General features: G+C 47.7%; 2 protein-coding genes across 2 annotated transcripts in view; both read right to left on the reverse strand.

Moving 5' to 3' along the window:
• The window catches only part of LOC119596174, a 26,632-nt gene extending 2,653 nt beyond the window's left edge, over nt 1-23,979 (reverse strand). Inside the window, exons 1-4 of the mRNA XM_037945352.1 lie at nt 23,565-23,979; nt 18,646-18,827; nt 16,907-17,091; nt 14,211-14,325 (exon numbers count right to left, since the gene is read on the reverse strand). Coding sequence (XP_037801280.1) covers nt 14,211-14,325; nt 16,907-17,091; nt 18,646-18,827; nt 23,565-23,676 — 594 coding nt within the window. The 5' untranslated portion in view covers nt 23,677-23,979. The remainder of the gene's footprint in view (nt 1-14,210; nt 14,326-16,906; nt 17,092-18,645; nt 18,828-23,564) is intronic.
• LOC119596127 (homeobox protein Meis2-like) lies at nt 3,421-7,473 on the reverse strand. The gene is made up of 6 exons (XM_037945271.1): nt 7,320-7,473; nt 6,751-6,916; nt 6,420-6,590; nt 6,132-6,299; nt 4,782-4,966; nt 3,421-3,680 (listed from the first exon to the last, which is right to left on the reverse strand). Exons 1-6 carry the CDS (start codon nt 7,335-7,337, stop codon nt 3,501-3,503), a joined length of 888 nt encoding a protein of 295 aa, XP_037801199.1. The 5' UTR covers nt 7,338-7,473; the 3' UTR covers nt 3,421-3,500.
• Nucleotides 23,980-24,629: the final 650 nt, after the last annotated feature.

A 24,629-nucleotide genomic window follows, 5' to 3' on the forward strand; every position in this document is an offset into this window, starting at 1 on the left:
ATATATATATATACATATACATATATATATAAACATGTATACATATATGTACATATATATATACATATATAAATATATATATACAAGAATATAAAAGGGGGGGAGGAGAAGAGGAATAAGGAAGGAAAAGAAGTGAAACAAGTAACGATTTGAAGGAAGAAGTCAGACGTAGAGGCGACTGGTTTGGGAAAGAAGGAAGAGGAGGAAGAGGAGGAGGAGGAAGAGGCAGAGAAGGAAAAGAGGAAGAAATGGCGGCAGACGAAAGAGAAAAGAACGAAGACGAAGAAGAAAAGGGTGAGAAAGAAAAAGGAGCAGAATGAAAAGGGAGAGATACAGAGACAGAGAAAAAAGTGATTAGATACATAGGTTATTTCTAATGTGTTAGATAAACGAGAAGTTAATTAAATACTAAGATGAAAAAGCGTGGGTAAATTGCCAGGTAGAGCTGACAGTATAAGATGTATTAACACCGAAGCAAAACATATATGTCAAAGTGTTAAACAAAAAAGCTTAATCTTTCAAAATTCACATAAACATAAATAGTGTTTGAAGGACTTCCACAGGATTTGTGTATATTTGGAATATCAGTATCTATAAAAATGGTATGTCAAAAAGATTGGTACAATATCATAAGGCGAAACCATTAATTCGTACAAACAGGTAGAAAACGTACGTTAGTAATTTAGGTCATGGAATAATAACAAAGTGTTTCTTGTAGACAGCACACGTCATAGTTGTAAAAAATATATTACAACATTATTTTATTTCCGAGAGGAGATTTAAATGCACACAAGGAGAGAAACCTTCGCTGTCGCATCGTTGAAAGAGTGCCACTTCTGTTGAGCGAGTGACGTCATAAAATGCGAGGTACGCACTCGACCATATGGAAACGCACCTTTCTCACCCACCCTCTAACCTTCTGGAGGGGGTGGCTGGGGAGGTCTGAGAATGTCTGTCCGTGTGCTTGAATTTCGTGACCTTAGTGTTCTGTCCCAGCTACGCTCGCGCTGTGTCAGGGATCCGTCGCTCATGAATGGTTAATGATTAACAGATGGGTTGCCCATCAAAGGCCATTGCAGAAAAGGTATGAATGAGAATGAATATCTGTACAAGAGATGTATCTGACCGGTTTCGATTATATATATATATATATATATATATATATATATATATATATATATATACATATATATACATATATATGTGTGTGTGTGCGTGCGTGTGCGTGTGCGTGTGCGTGTGCGTGTGCGTGTGCGTGTGCGTGTGCGTGTGCGTGTGCGTGTGCGTGTGCGATATGATCGAAACCGGTCAAAGATATGCCTTCTCATCTATATCTTTTCCACATTATTAGCAACGAATACGGATCCTCAAAGGTCACACATACTCTCATAAAGTATTGTGGAGAAAAGAGTAAAAATTATTAGAACAAAATGCGCTAGATGTCAAACAATGGACGCACAGCACTATAGGATAGTTAGGTAGCGGACAGCTACTTAGCGGGAGCTAATTTGGTAAGATAAAGAAAGGGGGGAGGGGGGTTGAGGGCGGGTGTGGTAGAACGTTTACACTACCTGGTGTGATGGGTGAAGTGAGGAGAGGGTGTGGTAGAACGTTTACACTACCTGGTGTGATGGGTGAAGTGGGGAGACGTGGTCGGGATTGGCGTTTCTGGATTTTGAATGGAAGAAAGTTTTTGACTGGGGAGAGCCGGAGTATTTTGTCTTTTATTTTATTTTCTGTCGCGTCAACATCTAAGGTTATTGGCGGCGTATTCAAAATATAGCGATAGGGTGGGCTTGGAGGCGAAACCCCCAGGTAAGGAAGTTTTTAGGTTCATGAAACTATGTTTGTTATATAACCGAAGGTCACGTAGCATTGTGGTGAAAAGGGTAAAAATGAGTTAATGATTATGATAAGTGGACAGAAGGGAATGAAGAGAACACGTGCTCTGTGCAGTCACTGTGCAGAGCCATTTGAACGGCCATTACCAGGTTGGCCACATAGAGGGCAATGGGCTGTTAAGCAAGTGTTTACCAGGGTGGCCAGAACAGCGCGTTTCTGACATTAACGGGGAGGAGGTCAATATGTTCCGACAGGGTATAATATTGCAACTTAGTAATATATAATTAGATGTACTGAATATACTATACGCATATAGTATCCACCTGTAAATGGACAGACTTTCTTTTACAATTTCATTCATGTCAAACAAGAATAGATGTCCAAATTAAGATTTTTTTTTTTTTTTTTTTTTTTTTTTAACTGGAGGATGTAATAAATCAAAACCGTTTTTTTTTTACGAAATTAAGAATTTATTTACAATGAAATCATGGTTAAATAAAATCATAGTGTAGAACAGCCACTCCATAAAACAGTACAAATAATGTTCACAAATTTACACTAATCTCAAAAATGTCCGATTACGGGGGAAAAAAATTGCATGCAAGGTAAATTACTAATTTGTTTAATTCTGTACTATGCAGTTATAGTAACACATAATATGATGATTCGGTTCCCTTTTAACTAAAGTCTAAGCTTCGTTACATATATATATAATTTTTGTACTAGCATGCACGTATTACATAAACTCAAAATTCACTTCTTTCAGAAAATATAAGCATATGTTTTGCCAGAAGCCAATGTTGCCATATTGGTAAAACTGGCTCTTGAGTTTTTATCTTTTTTTTCTGGGGGGGGAGGGGGAGGGAGCTACTGCTTACTTATGACTCCTTGTAAAAAATAAATTAATCATAATCATGATGATATCGGTGTCTATTTTAAATTTTGATTATATATTGAACTCCTAAAGACTGTCGGCTTGGGTCTCTGGTTTCACTCGTCCATTCATCCGCGTTTGTTTGTTCACGTTCATTCACAATCTCCGTCACTCGCACTCGGACTCAATTTTCATGATATTTATTCCTAAACCAACTCTTTCTCTTTCTCTCCCTCTCTCTCTCTCGTTCTTACTCTCACTTTTTCACACGCTCGCTCACGCGCGTCCACACACACTCGATCACACTCTCTCTCTCTCTCTCTCTCTTGTTTCTCTCTCTCTCTCTTGTCTCTCTCTCTCTCTCTTGTCTCTCTCTCTCTCTCTTGTCTCTCTCTCTCTCTCTTGTCTCTCTCTCTCTCTCTTCTTGTCTCTCTCTCTCTCTCTTGTCTCTCTCCTCTCTCTCTTGTCTCTCTCTCTCTCTCTTGTCTCTCTCTCTCTCTCTTCTTGTCTCTCTCTCTCTCTCTTGTCTCTCTCTCTCTCTCTTTGTCTCTCTCTCTCTCTTCTTGTCTCTCTCTCTCTCTCTTGTTCTCTCTCTCTCTCTTTGTCTCTCTCTCTTGCCTCTCTCTCTCTCTCTTGTCTCTCTCTCTCTCTTGTCTCTCTCTCTCTCTTGTCTCTCTCTTCTTGTTTCTCTCTCTTCTTGTTTCTCTCTCTCTCTTGTTTCTCTCTCTTCTCTTGTCTCTCTCCCTTCTCTGTTCTCTCTCCTCTCTTCTCTCTCACGCCCCAATCACTCCTTCATCAGGTCCGCCCTTAGCTTCGGCAGGAGGCGTCGGCGGGCGTTGGTGAACCAGTGGGCCACCTGCTGCGTCGAGAGGCCCGTCCGGCGCACGAGCGTCGCCTTCTGCTCGTCGTCTGGGTAGGGATGGTCGCGGTGCTCCGTCAGCCACGCCGTCAGGACCTCGATGGCCTGGGGGAAGAGGGGGAGGGAGGTGGGGGAGGAGGAGGAGGAGGGGGTAGGGGGCGGCGAGAAGGGGAGGAGGGCAGGTAAGGGAAGAGGGGAGGGGGTGGGGGATGGGGAGGTGGGGGAAGAGGGGAGGAGGGGGAGAAGGGGAGGTGGGGGAAGAGGGGAGGGGGTGGGGGATGGGGAGGAGGGGGAGAAGGGGAGGTGGGGGAAGAGGGGAGGAGGGAAGGTAAGGGAAGAGGGGAGGTAAGGGAAGAGGGGAGGTGGGGGAAGAGGGGAGGTGGGGGAAGAGGGGAGGAGGGGGAAAGGAGAGGAGGGGAGGTAAGGGAAGAGGGGAGGAGGGGGTGGGGGATGGGGAGGAGGGGGTGGGGGATGGGGAGGAGGGGGTGGGGGAGGAGGGGAGGAGGAGGGGGACGGGGAGGAGGGGAGGAGGAGGGGGACGGGGAGGAGGGGAGGAGGAGGAGGAAGAGGGGAGGAGGGGAGAAGGAGGAGGAAGAGGGGAGGTGGGGGAGGAAGGAAAGAGCGGGGTAGGTAGCGAGGAAGAGGAGGGGGGGAAAAGGGGGGATGGAAAAGAGGGAGAGAAGGAAAGGAAAGGAAAAAGAAATAGGAAGAAGAGGAGGAGGAGGAGATGAAGGAAGAAGGAAGGATTTCAGGCGGAGGAAAGAAGGAGAAAGATTAGTTTGTGTCTCTTATTTACATACTGCTTTATTCACCCGATATTTTTGAAACAAGATTTTTTTAATGACGTCATTTGCATTTACATTCCAATGAATGAGATTGAGAAAAGCGCCATCAATAAAACTAGGTTAACTTCTGTACAAACAAATAGATTGATAAATACATAAATAAACATATAAATAAATAAACAAATATGTATAATAACAAATATATATAGTTAAATAAATAAGTAAACAAGTAAATGAATAAGTAAACAAGTAAATAAGTAAACAAACAAGTAAATAAGTAAACAAACAAAAAATAAACAAATAAACAAGTAAACAAACAAATAAACCAGACAACGAATAAACAAGATAAACAGCATAAACGAATAAACGAACAAAAACAGCGCAAACCCGGAAAAAAAAAAAAAACTCGAGGGGCGCCCACCTCCCGAGGGTGCTGGTGCGTCCTCCTGCGGGAGTCGGAGGCGCCGAGCGACACGTTCATCAGGCCGTTCCCGCTGGCGTCGTGGGCGGAGAAGAACGTGGGCGGGATGGGCGAAAAGGGCGCGAGTAGTTGCTCCAGCTGGTGGATCGGGTCTGGCAGCTGGTCGCCCTCCAGGCCAGGTGGGTCTGCGTGGGGGGAAGGGAGGGGAGGGGAGTGGGGTGGATGGAGGGGGGGGGAGATCATTCTCCTCCTCTCTTCACACTCATCAGACATATCTACAGCTCAGCCCAAGCTCTCATTAGCTTTGGTAATTACGTCATCGAGGGCATGCCTTTACCTCTGCCTTGCTCATTACTCTTGACGCTGGATATCTCTACCTCTGCCCCCACTCATTTCTCCCGATAGTTGCACTCGTCAAGTACATCGGTACACCTGTCCACACTCATTCCTCTCGATAATTAAAGAAAACATCCCCTACGCACCTGCCCACACTCATTCCTGTGGCTACTTCCCCTGCCCACACTCATTCCTCTGGCTACTTCCCCCGCCCACACTTACTCCTGTGGCTACTTCCCCTAGCCCACACTCATTCCTCTGGCTACTTCCCCCGCCCACACTCATTCCTGTGGCTACTTCACCCGCCCACACTCATTCCTCTGGCTACTTCCCCCGCCCACACTCATTCCTCTGGCTACTTCCCCCGCCCACACTCATTTCTCTGGCTACTTCACCCGCCCACACTCATTCCTCTGGCTACTTCCCCCGCCCACACTCATTCCTCTGGCTACTTCCCCCGCCCACACTCATTCCTCTGGCTACTTCACCCGCCCACACTCATTCCTGTGGCTACTTCACCCACCCACACTCATTCCTCTGGCTACTTCCCCCGCCCACACTCATTCCTGTGGCTACTTCACCCGCCCACACTCATTCCTGTGGCTACTTCACCCGCCCACACTCATTCCTGTGGCTACTTCACCCGCCCACACTCATTCCTGTGGCTACTTCCCCCGCCCACACTCATTCCTGTGGCTACTTCACCCGCCCACACTCATTCCTCTGGTTACTTCCCCCGCCCACACTCATTCCTCTGGCTACTTCCCCCGCCCACACTCATTCCTCTGGCTAATTCCCCCGCACACACTCATTCCTGGCTACTTCCCCCGCCCACACTCATTCCTGTGGCTACTTCCCCTGCCCACACTCATTCCTCTGGCTACTTCCCCTGCCTACACTCATTCCTCTGGCTACTTCCCCTGCCCACGCTCGGCACCCACAATATTTACACCCACAAGCACGTCCCCCACACACCTGCCCGCACCCACTCCTCTGGCTACGTCCCGTGCGCACCTGCTGAGGTCGGAGGCTCATCGGCGAGCGGCTGGAACAGGTGCAGCGGCGTCGAGGAGCGAATCACCTCCATGTAGCGCTGGCACATCTCCTCCACCGCCGCCTCCGTGTCTGCTGCCTCGGCCTCCACTGTCGCAGCCAGTTTGGCCGCCTGCGTCGAGACTTTTTCTGTTGGGATCGAACGGTTTTGTGTTTTGGGGTCCTCGAGGGTGGGGTTGGTATGTGGTATGGGGGATCCAATGAAAAAAAAAAAAAAATTCTCAGTCATTCAAAACTACGGCCACCGACCTAGCAGACAGGAATGGGCATACGCAATGGCATCCAAGAGAACGGCATCGACGGCCGGACTGTGAGAGGACGTCTGGTGGCAGCGATAAGACTGCGCCACATCCGGGTTCCTCCTGAGGTACAGCGAGACGAGGTCCTCAGTCGACGTGGGTAAATAAGAGAGTAATGGACCTGGAATCGATCAAGTATACAAGATAGGTCAGCAACACGTAAAAAAAAAACACTGGAAACAACTACAACAACAAAATAAACAGAAAACAAATTTCAGACAAGACTAGAAAAAAAACTAAACAAGCATTATCAAACACGAGGCGGATCAAGCAAAAATCACCGATATTGAACACAGCCTTCTCGAAGTAGTAGTCGGCGACGGAGAGATCCTTCAGGAGCGGGAAGAGAGGGTGGGACCTGAAGGCACGTGTAGACTCCTTCAACACCACGTCCTGAATCAGAGCCTTCCTTGGGGACAGGCCTCCTACGCCCACGCCCGTGCCTTCCTGTTGGGTACGGGGGAAGGGAGAGGAAGGAAGGGAAGGGAAGGGAAGGGAAGGGAAGGGAAGGGAGGAGGGGAGGGGAGGGGAGGGAGGAGGGGAGGGGAGGGAGGGAGGGAGGAGGGGAGGGGAAGGGGAGGGAGGAGAGGGAGGAGGAGAGGAAGGGAGGGAGGAGAGGGAGGAGGAGAGGAAGGGAGGGAGGAGAGGGGGGAGGGGAGGGAGGAGAGGGGGGAGGAGAGAGAGAGAGAGAGAGAGAGAGAGAGAGAGAGAGAGAGTGAGATCATAACGTTGGTGATTGACAATTATCTTATATTATCATTATCAATATCTGATATCGTCTTTTTATTAATCGGTCATAGTTTTTGTCTATTTATCTTTCAAATTGACAATAGACTTTAAATTCACACACTTTGGGGGCAGACGGCATTTGGTGGGCGGCATGTGCATTCGGGTGGGCGGTGGGCGGGAAGTGGGCGGTGGGTTGGGCGGCCTGAACGTTCGAATGGCTCGTGTGGGCGGCGGGGATAGGCGGCCGCGAGTCATGGTAAGGATTTGGGCGTGATTCGGACCTGTAAATGAAAAGTGGTTTAGGATATTACTGAAATTCTAAAACAAACACACACACACACACACACACACACACACACACATACACATACACATACACATACACATACACATACACATACACATACACATACACATACACATACACATATACATATACATATACATATACATATACATATACATATACATACACATACACATACACATACACATACACATACATACACATACATACACATACATACACACACACACACACACACACACACACACACACACACACATGCACGCACGCACGCACGCGCACGCACACAGTGAGAGCGAAGGAGAGGGAAGCGAGAAATGACCGCGAATACCGTATGGCAAGCGTTTTCGCGCATAGAGATAACTGCCGTGAATACAGCTCTCTCTTTGTGTTTGTTTTAACCATCCAAACCAGGAAAATGAAGCAACGGAAGCAGATAGAATTGCGGCCCTTGAAGCCAAGGTAGACAGCCTGGTAGCAGAAAGTTCGAAAATACGTGAAGGAAACGCAAAATTGATGGAATTGGTGGATAATTTGCGCAGGAACGCAAGCATTCAGAGGGAGAATGCTGAAAAGTCTGACATGGAGATCAAAGAACTCAAGGAAAAGGTGGAAGAAGTAGAAACCAAGATTGGCAACTGTATTCAAATCGAGGCAAAGAATCTGCAAGAAAAGGTTGATGAAGTAATCAAAGTATAGGAAACTGTTAAGCATATTGAAGGCAATTTGCCAAGCAGCCAGTCTCAAATAATGGAAGAGGCAAAAAAGGTGACAGCTATATATGCCGATGTATCTAAAGTAAAGAAAACTGTAAATGAAATGGAGAAAAAAAGTTAGAAAAAGACATCAATCAAGGTCACATAGCAAAACTATCGGAACCAAAATGTAGAAACAGATATAGCGAAATATTATATAGAAATAATTTATACAAATATAGATGTTTATGTTCGAAGTTACTAGAACTAGAAGCATTTATTGGAAGTAATAAACCAGCTGTACTGCATCACTGAACCCAAACTGGATCCCGCCGTAGACGATGTAATATTGGGACTCAGAGACTACAATATCTGAAGGAAATATAAGGCAAATGGAAATGGGTGCGGGTAGCAATATCAACAAGGAAAGGAATTGTTATAAAGGAGATAGAGATTCAGCAAGATCCCATAGTCGAACTAAAGGCAATTGAGGTAGAAACAAACGGAGTAAATATAATAATAACCACGGTGTACATGCCACCTCATACATCGGTGTGATCACAAGAAAATCACCAAAAACTTACTCAAGAAACGTTAAAGAGCCCGGAAGAAGTGCTGCAACTTCCGGAAACTAATGCAAAAAAAATTCTTGTAACAGGGGATTTTGATAGCAAAATTGACTGGGAAAGTTTCGATCCCTGAATTTGACCGGATTCGGGGAATGCAAAATTACCAGAAATCATAAATGAATGTTGTCTCTTCATACCAGGATAAGAGGGCTAGATAGACTGTCTATGCTTGACCTAATATTTACAAAGCGTAAAGTTGACATTAAGGATTTGGAGTCCTCTGGGAAAAAGTGATCAAGTAGTAATTAAGTTGAAATACTGTCTGCCGAGATCCATGTCATATGAAAGGAATAAAGTAGAAAGAAATGAGTAAACCCAAACCATGAGGGAGGCGATATTAGATTTAGAAAAAAAAATATAATCAATAAACGTACAAACCAACTAAAGCTCATCATTTAACTACATAAATAGGAAGACTAAAAATAAATCAAATCAGCGCCATGAAAGACGATAACATTGTTTATACTAAGGAAGAGGAAATGTGTGAAATCCTTAATGAGAAATTTCTGTCAGTGTTTCTTCAGTAGCCATACTTTGAAATGGCAAGTAACCGTACAAACGTAAATAAGAATATCGAAAATATCATACTGGAAAAGAATGAACTAAAAGACCTACTCAGAGGGTTAGACAAGACTAAAGCAGGACCAGATGAGATATCTAATTGGGTTCTGAGGAAATGGGCCGAAAAATTATTTACTCCGTTATTGTTAATACTCCAAAATTCAGTGAGACAAGGAAAACTACCAAAAAGATTGGAAGTTGCTAATGTTACACCCTTATACAAACAAAACTGCCTAAACTACAGACCAGTTTCGTTAACTAGTGTAGTATGCAAGCTGTTAGAAGGGATAATTAGGAAACAGTTGAAGTACTTGAAAAACACGATATGATGTCAAATAAACAACCTGGTTTAGGAAAGGAAGGTAATGCGTAGTAAATCTCTGAAATACTACAAGAAAGAGACAGCTGGTGGATTGTGTATACTAAGACTTTGAGAAGGCATTTGAAAAAGCGTCTCATAAAAGACTATTATGGAAATTAGAACACCTAGGTGGAGTGAAAGGCAAACTCTTCGAATGGATGGAAGAATTTCTTCATAGAGGGAAGCACTCTGCATGGCGACGAGTAACTAGCGGAGTACCTCAAGGATCGGTCTTGGCGTCGAATATGTTAACTATTTCCATAAATGATTTAGAGTAAAAAATAAACCCAGGTAGTTATCTGAATATTTCTGCAGACGACGCGAAATTGGAAAAAAAGGATAATAGACGATATCTTATGCCAACGCCTCCAAAGTGACATCAAGAACTTATTCGTTTGGAGTTGTACTTAGAAAATGGAATTTAACACCAATAAATACCATGTAGTCAGGTCCAGAGAAAGTAAACTTCGTCCACTATACCAGGACAAGTTAGGAGACGTAACATTAAACCAAGCAGATAAAGAAAAAAGACCTTGGAATAATCATAAACAGGAACCTAAGCCCAAATGATCATATAAATAACAAAGTTCATAAAACGCGAGGGCTGATTGCCAACATGAAGAGGGCATTCGTGTATAAAATAAGACCTAAAATAAGCCATAAAATAAGACCTAGTCTCGAGTATAGTGCAGTAGTGTGGAGTCCACGCCTAAAAAAAAGGACATAGATAAACTAGAAAAAGCTCAAAGAGCAGCCACAAGATGAGCTACGAAGACTACTGAAAATAGGTCTTACTACTTTGGAAGAAGGAAGAAAAAGAGGTGACATGATAATGATGTTCAACTATATTACAGGGAGGGTGGAGTTAGACAAAGATGACTATGATTTTGAACATAAGAAGGACGAGAGGACACAGGAAAAAGTTGAAAGAAAAGGGAAGCGAGAAAGATGTCGGGAGAAGTTCAGTTTCCCAAATAGAACTATTGAAACATGGAACAATTTTCCAAGTAATGTTGTGTGCCAAAAAATGTGCATCAATTAAAAAGTTATATGATAATTTAAATATAGCAAGCGGGTTCAACTGAGCTTAGCTCTTCTCCCGCATTGAAACTGGGTAAGAACATACGCTCGCTCTCGCTCTCGCTCTCGCTCTCGCTCTCGCTCTCGCTCTCGCTCTCGCTCTCGCTCTCGCTCTCGCTCTCGCTCTCGCTCTCGCTCTCGCTCTCGCTCTCGCTCTCGCTCTCGCTCTCGCTCTCGCTCTCGCTCTCGCTCTCGCTCTCGCTCTCCTCAAACTTCCCACCCGCAATTATTCAATAAATCAGGACAAATTAAACAAAACAAAAATACATTTGAAGGCCTGATCACCTCCTGGCCTTGAATGGTGGCTCCTCGCAGATCGGACGCGGGTACGAGTCGTCGCTGGTGATCGGAGAGTAGAAGTGGGCGGAGCCAGAGGCGGAGGCGGAGTTAGAGGCGGAGTCATGTGACCAGGAGCCGGCCGGGGAGCAGCTGGACCAACGCCCCTCCCCCTCGCCCGCGCGCCACGACACCACCGAGGGGAGGGAGGCGAGGGTGGACTGGGGGGCGGGGTGGAGGGGGGGAGGGGGAAAGGGGAGGAGGAGGAGGTGGGGAGGGAGGAAGGAGGTGGGGAAGGAGGAGGAGGTGGGGAGGGAGGAAGGAGGTGGGGAGGGAGGAAGGAGGTGGGGAGGGAGGAAGGAGGTGGGGAGGGAGGAAAGAGGTGGGGAGGGAGGAAGGAGGTGGGGAGGGAGGAAGGAGGTGGGGAGGGAGGAAGGAGGTGGGGAGGGAGGAAGGAGGTGGGGAGGGAGGAAAGGGGGAGGGGGGGAGGGAGGAAGGAGGTGGGGAGGGAGGAAGGAGGTGGGGAGGGAGGAAGAAGGTGGGGAAGGAGGAAGGAGGAGGTGAGGGAGGGAAGGAGGAAGGAAGGGAGGGAAGGAGGAAGGAAGGAAAAGGAGGAGGAAGGGGGGGGAGGAAAAGGAGAAATGAGGAATTATATGGGTTAATACTCAGAAAAAAAAAAAAAAATATAAAAATATCAAAAACTCACAGCGATACTGTGAAGCAAAGCAGGTTTTCTCAAAGTATTCTTTGGAGGTTATGTAATTTCGTAAAAAAAATTTGTATCTCCACACCTCTATACCCTCATCATAAAAAAAAAATTTTTTCTTTGGCATTAGAAAAAAAATCTACCACACTTTAATAAATAATTAAGAAAACCGTAACTTTTGGGAAAGGGAGGAAGGACCAATTAAAAAATTTTAGGATTTACACTAAAAAGGGAGCAAGCCCAGTACATTTTGCATACGAAAGGCCCCTTCCTTTTCCCCTTTGCCCTCCCTCTCCCTCCTCGCCTCCCTCCCCTTCTTCCTTCCCCTTCCCCCTCCCCCTTCTCCCCTCTCCTTTCCCCCTCCCCATTCCTCTCTTCCTCCCGCTTCCTCACCTCCCCCTCTCTCCCCCCCTACCTGCTGCAGCCCCCTCGGTTGAACTTGGGGGGGCCCCGGCACGGGTTTTCGGGGTGGCCAATGAAAGAGCGGGGAATGCGTGACCTTGCTCCCGCGGGTTTCCTCAGGCGAAGGTCAGGTCAGCGACGTGGTGCTGCGAGGGGGGAAGGGGGAGGGAGAGGGAGAGGGGCAGGGAGAGGGAGAGGGAGAGGGGCAGGGAGAGGGAGAGGGAGAGGGGGGGGAGGGGAAAGGGGGGAGGGGGAGGGAGGGGAGGGGAGGGGAGGGGGAGGGAGAGGGAGAGGGGAGGGGAGGGAGAGGGGGGAGGGGGAGGGAGAGGGAAAGAGAGGGGAGAAGGAGAGAGATGAGATGTTAGAGTAGGTGAAAATAAGAACTGCTTGTAAGCCTCAGCAGTATTAGAACTGGATGAGTTTGCAAATTTTACTACAAGTGTGCACGGATATTTCAAGCCGACTGAGCATGATTTATCCAATGCAATTTTAAGTCTGTAAGTACTCATCATCATGACCTTGGTATTAGGCTAAAATTCGCACATGCAAATTTCTCCTTCGTACTTTCTCCTACCAGTTTCTCCTCCTCCCTTTATTCCTTTTTATCATCTTTATTTTCTTGCTATTTCTCTTCCACCTCCTTCCATGTCTCTTTTCCCCTCATTCCGCTAACCATCCCTCCTTTACTTTCTCACACAACCTCTTCTTTTCCCTCCCTTCTCCTCCTTCATTCTCCCTTCCTTCCTTCCTTCCTTCTGTTTTTCTTCTTTTCCCTCCCTTCTCCTCCTTCATTCTCCCTTCCCTTCCTTCCCTTTCCTTCTGTTTCTTTTTTTTTCCTTTCCTCCTTCATTCCCCTTCCCTTTCCCTTTCCCTTCCCTTTTTTTTTTTTCCCTCCCTTCTCCTCCTTCATTCTCCCTTCCTTCCTTCCTTCCTTCTGTTTCTTTTTTTCTTTTCCCCCCTTCTCCCCCCCTTCTTCCTTCCCTTTTTTTTTTCCCCCCCCCCCCCCCTTTTTTCCCCCCCTTTTTCCCCTTCCTTCTGTTTCTTTTTTCTTCTCTTCCTTCTCCTCCTTCATTCTCCCTTCCTTTTCTCCTTCCCCGTTTTTCCCTTTTTGCCTTCATTTTCCTTCCTTCCTTCTCCGTTTTCCCCCTTCTCTTCCCTTCCTTCCTTCCTTCTCCCCCCTCCCTTTTTATTTCTTTTCTTTCTTCTTCTCCTCTTTTCCTCCCTTTCTCTTTCTATTTTTTCCCCCCTTTCTTCTCCCTTTTCCTCCATTCTCCTCCTTTTCCCTCCTCTCCTTCTTATCCCTCCCTCCCTCTTTTTCCCCTTTCTCCTTTCTCCCTTCCCTTAACCCCCCTTCCCTCCCTTTCGTTATTTTCCTTATCCTTTCCACTTCCTCCTTCTCCTTTCCCTTTCCCCTTTTTCCCCTTCTTTCTATTTCCCTTCCCTTCCCTTCCCTCCCTCCCTTCCCTTCCCTCCCTTACCTTATCTTACTCTGCCCTCCCTTCCTTCCCTTCCCTCCCCTTACCTTATCTTACTCTTTCCCCCCTTTCCTTCCCTTCCCCTTCCCCTTCCCCCCCTTACCTTATCTTACTCTGCCCTCCCCTTTCCTTCCCTTCCCTCCTTCCTTTTACTCCTGCCTCCCCTTTCCCTTTCCCCTTTCCCCCCTTCCCCCTTTTCTCCCTACCTTATCTTACTCTGCCTCACTTCCTACCCTTCCCCCCCTTTCCCCTTCCTCCCTTCCTTCCCTTCCCTCCCTTCCCTTATCTTACTCTGCCCTCCCTTCCTTCCCTTCCCCCCTCCCCTTCCCTTCCCTCCCTTACCTTATCTTACTCTGCCCTCCCTCCCTTCCCTTCCCTCCCTTACCTTCCCTTACTCTGCCCTCCCTTCCTTCCCTTCCCTCCCTTACCTTATCTTACTCTGCCCTCCCTCCCTCCCTTCCCTACCTCACCTTACCTTACTCTGCCCTCCCTTTCCCCTCCCTTCCCTACCTTAACTTACCTTACTCTGCCCCAGCGACGAAGCAATGGAAGCGGCGAGAGCGACGTTGTGGCCCCGCGTGGCGTCCGACGCTCTGAAGGAGGGACCGCCGTTGTCCAGGGGCGTGCTCCGGAACCTGCGGGAGGAGAAGAGGGAGGGAGGATGAGGGAGGGAGGATGAGGGAGGGAGGGAGGATGAGGGAGGGAGGATGAGGGAGGGAGGATGAGGGAGGGAGGATGAGGGAGGGAGGATGAGGGAGGGAGGATGAGGGAGGGAGGATGAGGGAGGGAGGATGAGGGAGGGAGGATGAGGGAGGGAGGATGAGGGAGGGAGGGGGAGGATGATGGGGGGAGAGGGGGAGCTCCTCCAACACCCCCGTAGGAGGAACAGGAGGGGTGGAGAGGGGTAGGGATGAGGGTAGGGATGAGGCTCGGGTGCTTGGCTAGGCTTCTTCAGTCGCCAATCCTAGATCTTTACCTACCTTTTCACTCGTAGATAAAAATCGTGTTGGCCTGTGGTTTGGGCTGTACGTCTGGCTACCAGTTTATTTGTCTGTGTTTATCTGTCTATCTATCTGTGTCTGTCTGTCTATCTGTCTGTGTCTGTCTGTCTATCTGTCTGTGTCTGTGTGTGTCTGTGTGTGTCTGTGTGTGTCTGTGTGTGTCTGTGTGTTGTGTGTGTGTGTCTGTGTGTCTGTCTGTCTGTCTGTCTGTCTGTCTCTCTCTCTCTCTCTCTCTCTCTCTCTCTCTCTCTCTCTCTCTCTCTCTCTCTCTCTCTCTCTCTCTCTCTCTCTCTGTGTGTGTGTGTGTGTGTGTGTGTGTGTGTGTGTGTGTGTGTGTGTGTGTGTGTGTGTGTGTGTGTGCGTGCCTGCGTGTGTATTGCTGTCCCGTATAGTCTGCGGCAGATACGCTGAAAGTGAGGTGATGGAGAGGAATCTATTGGCTCATTACAGAAAGAAATGACATGTGCCATTTCTCCTCATACTTCTTCTTCTTCTCCTTCTCCTCCTCCTCCTCCTTCTCCTCCTTTCTTCTTCTCCTTCTTCTTCTCTCTCTTCTCCTTCTTCTTCTCCTTCTTCTTCTCCTTCTTCTTCTCCTTCTTCTTCTCCTTCTTCTCTCCTTCTTCTTCTCCTTCTTCTTCTCCTTCTTCTTCTCCTTCTTCTTCTCCTTCTTCTCCTTCTTCTTCTCCTTCTTCTTCTCCTTCTCCTTCTCCTTCTCCTTCTCCTTTCTCCTTCTTCTCCTTCTTCTTCTCCTTCTTCTTCTTCTTCTCCTTCTTTTCTCCTTCTTCTTCTCCTTCTTCTTCTCCTTCTTTCTTCTCCTTCTTCTTCTCCTTCTTCTTCTCCTTCTTCTTCTCCTTCTTCTTCTCCTTCTTCTTCTCCTTCTTCTCCTTCTGCTTCTCCTTCTGCTTCTCCTTCTCCTTTTTCTTCTTCTTCTCCTTCTTCTTCTTCTTCTTCTTCTCCTTCTCCTTCTCTCTTTATTCCTGCCTTTCCTCTCCTGTCCTTCCCTTCTTTCCTCCATCCTTCACCTTATCTCCTTCCCCCCCGAGAATCAAAGAAAAAAGAAAAGACACCCTTTTTTCTCGTCTACCTTCCCTTCCTCCCTTCTCTAATCCCTTTCCTCCCTCTAGCAATGACATTCACTCCTCGTGCCCATATCATGAGTTCAATAGCACTGCGTCTGATCCACCCATCCTTATATTACCCGCCACAATCCTCCTGTATTTCTTCACCCTGTCACAAGTAAGTCTCACTTGTCACGAGAATCGGACGCATCTCACGGTCAAGGACGCAATATTCCGCCCGTGTTCTTGAACGTCTCGAAAATAACCCATGTTCCTGCGCCTCTCCGCTTTTATTATAATCCCCGCCAGTTTTCCATTGTTAGTCCGTGTCGCTTCTCCTCCCGTTACACATGCCTGTATTTCCCTTAGGAATGTTCGTATGGTGCCATCCTCTGGCAGACTTCTTGATTCTTTTGACTTTATTCCTTCCAGTCATTCTTCCCTTGTCTGTCATTCTTGTCAGTTTATTATTAATCTTACTGTTATCTTGCTGTTATTCGTACTTCTACGTTTTACCATTTGTTATTGTTGACTACCATATGCATGTACTATTTCTGTACACCATTTTATTCTATAGCTGTAGATAATTGTATATTATCCTTATATGTTCAATGTATATATCATGATTATATCTGACACCTTATAGCGGCGAGGACCGTCGCGGTAGCGTGACCGAGCGAAGTAAGGCTCGCATTGTATGCTCATAATACACTAATGTAAGATCCCTTTCTATAACGCCTAACACTAACAATAGCCATATTATTTTACATATAGTACCTACTCACACACGTATCTATACCTATACACCTCACCACATCAAGCATTCCTGACTGGCGACAACCTATCGCTTCCAGACAAAACACACGACTTCTCGACAGCCTCATCCAGATACATTTTTTTTTCTTTACACTAACGTCTCCTTTATATACTTTTGTATATAAACTGTCGCCTGCGATGGACTATTCAGAGAGACAGAAAAAGAGAGAGGATTCAGTATCAGCCCGCTACATAGTTGTACCAGAAGAACTTGAATAAAGCTCCAGGCAACGTAGAAGCTTCGTCCTCCTGCACCCAAGGCTGCTGAGTCAGCAGGCTTGGGTGCAGGCAGACGCTCTACACGTCGCCACACGTTACAACCACCCTCCCGAAGGCCTCACCTCGGCGTGGGCGTGAAGAGGGGTGTGGCAGGGAACTCTCCGTGCTGCAGCAGCATCTCTCCGAGGGCGGGGGAGACGCCCATGTACGAGAGGTCGGACGGGCGTCGCTCCTTGCCCAGGCCTCCTCCAGACGACAGGATCTTCTCGACGGTGTGGCTCAGGTCGCGCATGGAACTCGCCCACACCTTTGGGAGGGGAGAAAGGAGCGGGGGGAGGGGAGAAGGAGGGAAGAAGGAAGTAAGGGGATGAAAGAAGAGAGCGATGGGAAGGGACAGGGAGAGGGGGGATCAGAGGAAGAAGTGGGGAGAAGGGATGGAAGAAGAGAGGAAGGAAGGGGAGAGGGGATGGAGTAAGGGGAGGGGACATAAGATGGGAGATCGGACGAAGTAGGAGAGGGGATGAGGGGACATGAGGAGGGAGCGAAGGAAGGAAACAAGGAAGGAGGAGATTGGAAGAAGAAACAGGAGAGGCGAAGAGGGGGCGAGAGGCGAGAGGAGGGAAAATGGAATAGGAGACGGGAGGAAGGAAGAATAGAGAGGGGAAAGAGGACGAAGTATGGGGTGAAGGAAGCGAGGGAAGGGGAGAGGGGAGATGGGAGGAAGAAATACGAGAGGGGAAGAGGGGACAAGAGACGAGAGGAGGGGAGATGGGAGGAAGAATACGAGAGGGGAAGAGGGGTTAAGGACGAGAGGAGGGAAGGGAGTGGGGAAAGGGGATGGGAAAAGAGAGAGGGGAAGATGGGAAGATGGGACGAGAAATACGAGGAGGGAAGATGAAAGTGTGGAGAAGGGATGGGAGAAGAGAGCGAGGGGAAGAGACAGGGAAGAGTAACAGAGGAAGGGGAGAGAAGAGGAGAGATGGGAAAAGGGGACGGGGAGAGAGTGGAGAAGGAGAGGAGGGAAGAGACATGGAAGGAGAGGAGAGAATGAGCGAAGAGGGAGATTGGAAAGAGGAAAGGGAGGGGGGGCAGGACACGGAGGAGGAGGAGGAGGAGGAGAGAGTAGGAAATTGGAGAAGAGATGGGAGAAGGGAACAGAGGATAGGAGAGGCGGAGAAGAACAGGGAAGGAGGGAGTAGGTGAGGGGGAGGGGAACAAGAAATGAGGAAGAGGAGAGAAGAAAGAAAAGCAAATGGGGGAAGCGAGAGGAGAGGAAGGAGGAGAGGAGAGTTGGTGAGGATTTTAATAAGCGAGACAATTAGATTAACTTCATAATTTATTTAGTAAAACTATGATTCTGAATTTCTGCTAATGAGCGGAGGAGAACATTCTGGAAGTTAATAAACTTGTGAAATTGTTATTTTTAACTTAAATGTAAATGCGAATGCACGGTAACTTAACAGAAATAAAAGACAAAAGGAAAAAGGAGAACGAGAGAAGAGAGAGGGAGGAAGAGAGGAGACAAGAGGTAGAAGGAGAACGAGAAGAAACAGAGGGAGGAAAGGAGATGAGAGAGAAGGAGGAAAGGAGAGAAGAGAGAGGCAGGAAAGGAGAGGAGAGAGAGAGAGAGAGAGAGAGAGAGAGAGAGAGAGAGAGAGAGAGAGAGAGAGAGAGAGAGAGAGAGAGAGAGAGAGAGAGAGAGAGAGAAGGAGAGGAGAGGAGAGGGAGAAGGAGAGGAGAGGAGAGAGAGGGAGAAAGAGAGGAGATAGAAAAGGAAAGAAATAAAGAACAGAAAAAAACAAAAAACAAGCGCAACAACAACAACGCAAACCTCCCTCCCGAGAAACCCCGCCCATCTCACCTCCTTCTCCCGCTGGCCGCCCTCCCTCGCTGCGCAGCTCGACGTCGACACCTTCATGGATAGGTCGAGAGGAGTCCCGCCCACGCCCACGCCCAGATCGTCGCCACGCCCACCATCACCCGCCTCCGAGGTTTCGCTCTCCGGCTGTCCTGAGGTTTCCGGTCTGGTTGGAGTCTGTCGGTCTGCGGGTCCGGGTGTTGGGGGAGGAGGGGGGAGGGGGGGTTGAAGTTTTTTTTTTTTTTTTTTTTTTTTTTTTTTTAGGTCTTTCTGGCCCTCTGTTAATTTTCCTATCTCTCTCTTCTTTTTTTTTTTTTTTTTTTTGCCTTCCATCTATTTTTTTATTTTTTTTATCAATTTTGCATTTTCCCTATGTCTGTTTCCTATCTCTTTTTTTGCATTTTCTCTATTTCTATCTATATCACGTTTCTTTCTCTTATCTCTATTTATAGCTCCTTTATCTTCCTCTATTTTAAGTTTGCTTTAGCTATCCCGCTATGTCTATCTCTCGCTTTTTTATTTCTATATCTTTCTCTTCTCCTTCCTCCATTTCTTTCTTTTTTTCTTGCTCTATTGCTATCTCTTTCTATTTCTCTATTTCTATCTCTTTTTGTTTCTCTATTTCTATCTCTTTCTGTTTCTCTATTTCTATCTCTTTCTGTTTCTCTATTCTATTTCTTATTTTTAATTTTTTTTTGTTTTTCATTTCATCTCTTTTTTTTTCCATTTTTTATCTCTTTTTATTTTCCAATTTTTATTTTCTTTCTTTTCTCCATTTCAAACTCTTTTTTATTCTCCTTTTTATCTTTTTTCTTTTTTCCTTTCTATCTCTTTCTATTTCTCCCTTTCCCTTTTCCCTTTTTTTTCTCCTTTCTATCCCCTTTCCGTTTTTTCCATTTTTATCTTTTTCTATTTTTCCATTTTTATCTCTTTTTTCTCCCTTTCTTATCTTTCCCCTTTTTCCCCTTTCTAAACTCTTTTAAATTTTTTTTCTATATTTTCCAAATTTTTTATTTTTATCGCTTTTTCTTTTCCGTTTTCTTCTCTTTCTCCCCCCCCCCCCCATACCCTTTTTCCCCCCTTTCCCTTTTTTCTTGGGGCCTCTCCCCCCCCTTGTCTTTTCCCAATCTAGTATCCCTTATTCTCCTCTTTCTCCCTCTTTTTTCTATTCCCTTATAAACGTTTTTTTCATCGTATTTACAAACACATTCCTAAATCTAAATTTTGCTTTTTTAAAAAGGAAAAAGAGAGAGAGAGAGAGAGAAAGAGGGGAGAGAGAGGAGAGAAGGGGAGAGAGAAGAGAGATGGAGAGAGAGAGAGAAAGAGAGAGGGGAGGGGAGAGGGAGAAGGAAGGGGAAAGGGGGAGAGAGAGGGAGAAGGACGAGGGAGGGAGGGAGAAGAGAGAGAGAGGGAGAGAGAGGAGGGAAAAAGGGGGAGAGGGGAGAGAGGAGAAGAGGAGAAGAGAGAGGGAGGGAGGGAAGAGAGAGAGAGAGAAGAGAGAGAGAGAGAAAAAGAGAAGAGAGGGGGGGAAAGAGAGAGGAGGAGGAGAGAGAGAGATGAGAGAGAGAAGGGGAGGAAAAGGGAGGGAGGGAAAAGGAGAGAAAAAGATGAGGAAAAGAGAGAGAGAGAGAGAAAAGAAGAGAGAGAAGAGAGGAGAGAGAAAGAGAGAGAGAGAGAGAGAGAAAGAGAGAGAGAGAGGAGGAGAGAGAGAGAGAGAAGGGGGAGGGGGGGGAGGGGGAGAGAGAAAAAGGGGGAGGAAGGGGGGGAGGGGAGAGGGGGAAGAAAAGGGGGGAGGGGGGAGGGAGGGGGGAAGGGGGGGGAGGGAGGGAGGGAGGGAGAGAGGGGGAGGAGAGAAAGGGGGAGGGAAAAAAAAAGAGGGGAGAGGAGAGGGGGCGATAGAGGAGAGAGAGAGGGGTGAGGGGAGAGAGAGAGAGAGAGGGGAGAGGGGGGGGGATAGGGAGAAGAGAGAAAGAAGGAGGAGGAGAGGGGAAAAGGAGAGAGGGGGGAGGGGAAAAGGGGAGGGGGAAAAGGTTTGGGAGGGAGGGAGGGAGGGAGGGAGGGAGGGAGGGGGGGGAAAAGGGGGGGAAAAAAACCTGAGAGAGAGAGGAGAGAGAGAGAGAGAGAGAGGGGGAGAGGGGGAGAGGGGAGAGAGGAGGGGGGAGAGAGGAGAGAAGAGAGAAGAGAGAGGAAAAAGGGGGAGAGAGAGAGAGAGAGAGAGAGAGGGGAAAAGAGAGAGGAGAGAGATGGAGAAGAAGAGGGGGGGGAGAGGAAGAGGGGGGGGAGAGAGAAAAAGGGGGAGGGGAGGGGGGAGAGAGAGAGGGGGAGGGGAAAAGGGGGGGAGGGGGGGAGGGGGGGAGGGAGAGAGAGGGGAGAGAGGGGGGGGGGGAGAGGAAAAGAGGGAGAGAGAGAAAAGGGGGGAGTTGAGGAGAGGGGGAGAGGGAGAGAGGGGGAGAGAGAGGAGAGAGGGGAGAGAGAGGGGGAGAGAGAGGGGAGAAGAGAGGATGGGGGAGAGGGGGGAGAGAGAGAGGGGAGGAGGAGAAAAGAAAGGGGGGGGAGGAGAGACGAGGAGGGAGAGAGAGGGGAGAGAGGGAGAGAGAGAAGAAGGGGAGGAATTTTAGAGAGAGAGAGAGAGAGGAAGGGGGGGGGGGGGGGGGGGGGGGGAAAAGAGAGAGAGGAGAGGGTGAGAGAGAGAGGGGGAGAGGAGAGGGAGGAGAGAGGGGAGAGAGAGAGAGGGGGGGGGGAAAAGGAGAGAGAGAGGAGAGGGGAGAGGGGAAAAGAGAGAGAGGGGGAAAAGGAAAAAAGGGGGGAGAGAGAGGAGAGGAGAGAGAGGAGGAGAGAAAGAGAGAGAGGAGGAGAGACAGGGGGAGAGGAGGAGAGAGAGAGGAAAAAGAGGAGAGAGAGGAAAGGGGGAGAGAGAAAAGGGGAGAGGAGGGGAGAGAGAGGGAGAGAAGGGAAGAGAGAGAGAGAGGGGGGGGAGGGGAGAGAGGAAAAAGGAGAGAGAGAGAGGGAGAGAGGGGAGAGAGAAAAAGAGAAAAGAGAGAGGAAAAAGAGAGAGAGAGAGGAAACGGGGGAGAGAGAGGGGAAAAAGAGGGGAGAGAGGGAAGAAAAGAGGGGAGAGAGGAAAGGAAAAAGGAAGGGAGAGAGGAAAAGGGGAGAGGGGAGAGAGAGAGAGGAGAGAGAGAGAGAGGAGAGAAGGGGAGGGGAGAGAGAGGGGAGAGAAGGAAAGGGAGAGAGAGAGGAAAAGGAGAGAGAAAGGGAAAAAAAAAAAAAAAAAAGGGGAAGAAAGGGGGGAAAAAAGGCGGGGGGGGGGGGGGGGGGGGGGGGGGGGAAAAAAAAAAAAAAGGGGGGGGAAAGGGAAAGGGGAAAAAAAAAAGGAAAAAAAAAAAAAGGGGGAAAGGAAAAAAAGGGGGAAGGGAACCAAAAAATTTGTTACGGGAAAAAAAAATAAAAAAAAAAAACCTTTCCCCTCCTTTCCCACTTCCCCCCCTTTTTCCCACCTTTCTTCCCCCCCCAAAATTTCCCCCCTCCCGCCCCAAACCTTTTTGCCCTTCCTCTACTTTCTTCTTATCCTCCTTCTCCTTCTCCTCCTCCTCCTTCTTCTTCTCCTTCTCCTCCTCCTCCGCCTTCTTCTCCTTCTCCTCCTCCTCCTCCGCCTTCTTCTCCTTCTCCTCCTCCTCCTTTTTCTTCTTCCTCCTCCTCCTCCTCCTTTTTCCTCTTCCTCTTCTTCTTCCTCCCTCTCCTTTCTCCCCTTTCCTTCCCCCTTGTCGCCACTCTTCATTAGTCTTCCTTCCCTTCCCCCCTTCCCCCCCCCCCCCCCTCTCTGAAGACGTCAACCTCCCCCCCCCCCAGCCTGAAACCTCGGCACCGCGTGTTTCTTTTTTTCCTTTCTTTATCCTTGTTTTCTTCTTTGCGGTATTATCCTTATTCTGTAATTATTATCGACTTCCCTGTCCCTTATTTTCTCATTATCAAGCTATTATTACTTACTTTTCTTCTCTTGGTCTGTCTGTCTGTCTGTCTGTCTGTCTGTCTGAGTGTGTCTGTCTGTCTGAGTCTGTGTCTGTCTGAGTCTGTCTGTCTGAGTCTGTCTGTCTGAGTCTGTCTGTCTGAGTCTGTCTGTCTGAGTCTGTCTGAGTCTGTCTGAGTCTGTCTGAGTCTGTCTGAGTCTGTCTGTCTGTCTGAGTCTGTCTGTCTGTCTGAGTCTGTCTGTCTGTCTGAGTCTGTCTGTCTGTCTGTCTGTCTGTCTGAGTCTGTCTGTCTGTCTGTCTGAGTCTGTCTCTCTGTCTGTCTGAGTCTGTGTCTGTCTGTCTGAGTCTGTCTCTCTGTCTATCAGACACAGATATACAGATATACCGTGTTGTTGACTGACTAACATCGTTTAATTTCAAATGATCGTCATCCATCACCTTATCCATCGCGAATCAGCCAGCCTCGCTTGCTGACGCGTCATTTTCCCAACATAACCGACCAGCTAATCTGACACCAATCACCACCAGACCTGCCATGTGTATCTCCGCCGAATAAAGCCATTCTATTTCTTTCACTGAACTTCTCGTTTCTATATTTTCCCTTGTTTTTTTTTCCCCTTTGTCATCTCTTCCCTTCTCAATCCCTCCTCCCTCCCCTGCCCTCGCTCTCTCCTCTCCTCTCCTCCCTCCCACTCCCTCGTCTCTACCTCTCTTCCTACCTCCCTCCCTCCCTCGCTCCCTCCTCCTCCTCCTCCCTCCCCCTCCCTCGCTCCCTCCTCCTCCTCCTCCCTCCCCTCGCTCCCTCCTCCTCCTCCCTCCCTCCTCCTCCCTCGCTCCTCCTCCCCTCCCTCCCTCCTCCCCTCCTCCCCCCCCCCCCTCCCCGCTCCCTCCTCCTCCTCCCTCGCTCCCTCCCTCCTCCTCCTCCCTCCCCCCCTCCCTCGCTCCCCCTCCTACCTGCAGCCTTCATGACGGAGCGGGTCAGCCTCTCCATGGTCGCCTCGCCGATGGTGAGATCGACGAGACTCGTGTCCAGGGAATCCACGCTCATCTCCGTCTCTGCTGCCATATTTCTTTCCCTTTCTCTCTCTCTCTCTCTCTCTCTCTCTCGTCTCGCGTGTTCCTTCGTTATATTTTTTTTCGCCTTTCGCTTCCTTCTATTTTTTTTTCACTTTTTTTCTTTCTCTCGCTTCCTTTCTTATGCGATATATTTATTTTTCTATCGTCTCTTTCTCCTCCTCCTTCTCTTCTTCTCTCGGACTTTATCTCGTACGTCTGCTTTTCCTTCGCATCTGAAAAAAAGGAAAACGATAGAGACGAGATACGAATGGAGACAAGGACAGACAAATAAAGACAGGCAAACAGAGACAGACAAAGGTAGACGAAGACAGACAGAGATAGGCCTATAAAAATGAGTCAATAAAATACATGGCGAGGAAGAGAAACGAGAGTGGGGAAAAAAAGGATAAAATATATCAATAAAATAAATCGACAAGGATATATTTCACCACCAACTGTCAAGGTAAATGTTTAGATAACTACCTATGTCCGCAAGCTTCCACACCTATGGGCAATTCGGCAAAGGCCAAACACCCTCCCGACACCCTCCCATGAAAGAGCTGATAAGCCTCCCCGGCAAATTAGCATTAACCAAGAAACCAGTCCAACTTCCATCTTATAGCAATACCAATATCAAAAAATACATACAAAAGTAGACATAGTAATAGTAAACAGTAACAGAACCGAAGCAACGCGCCGATCTCATGTTGAACTTGTGATTTGTAGACTTTCCCGTCACAGCAGAGATTTGGGTGAATTTGCATACATCAAGAGCCAATATTACTGAGAAAGGGAGTCTCGTTCTGAAATCCACTGCGTTTGTCTGCTACATTAGCGTTGTCCAAATTGGGGTACGGAAGATAAACACACACATTCATACACACAGACGTATATACACGTATACGTATAAACATACATACTTGCATACATAAATACACATACGCATAGTTTCATTAAATATAT

This window comes from Penaeus monodon, chromosome 37 (assembly GCF_015228065.2).
Source record: "Penaeus monodon isolate SGIC_2016 chromosome 37, NSTDA_Pmon_1, whole genome shotgun sequence".
Taxonomy (NCBI): domain Eukaryota; kingdom Metazoa; phylum Arthropoda; class Malacostraca; order Decapoda; family Penaeidae; genus Penaeus; species Penaeus monodon.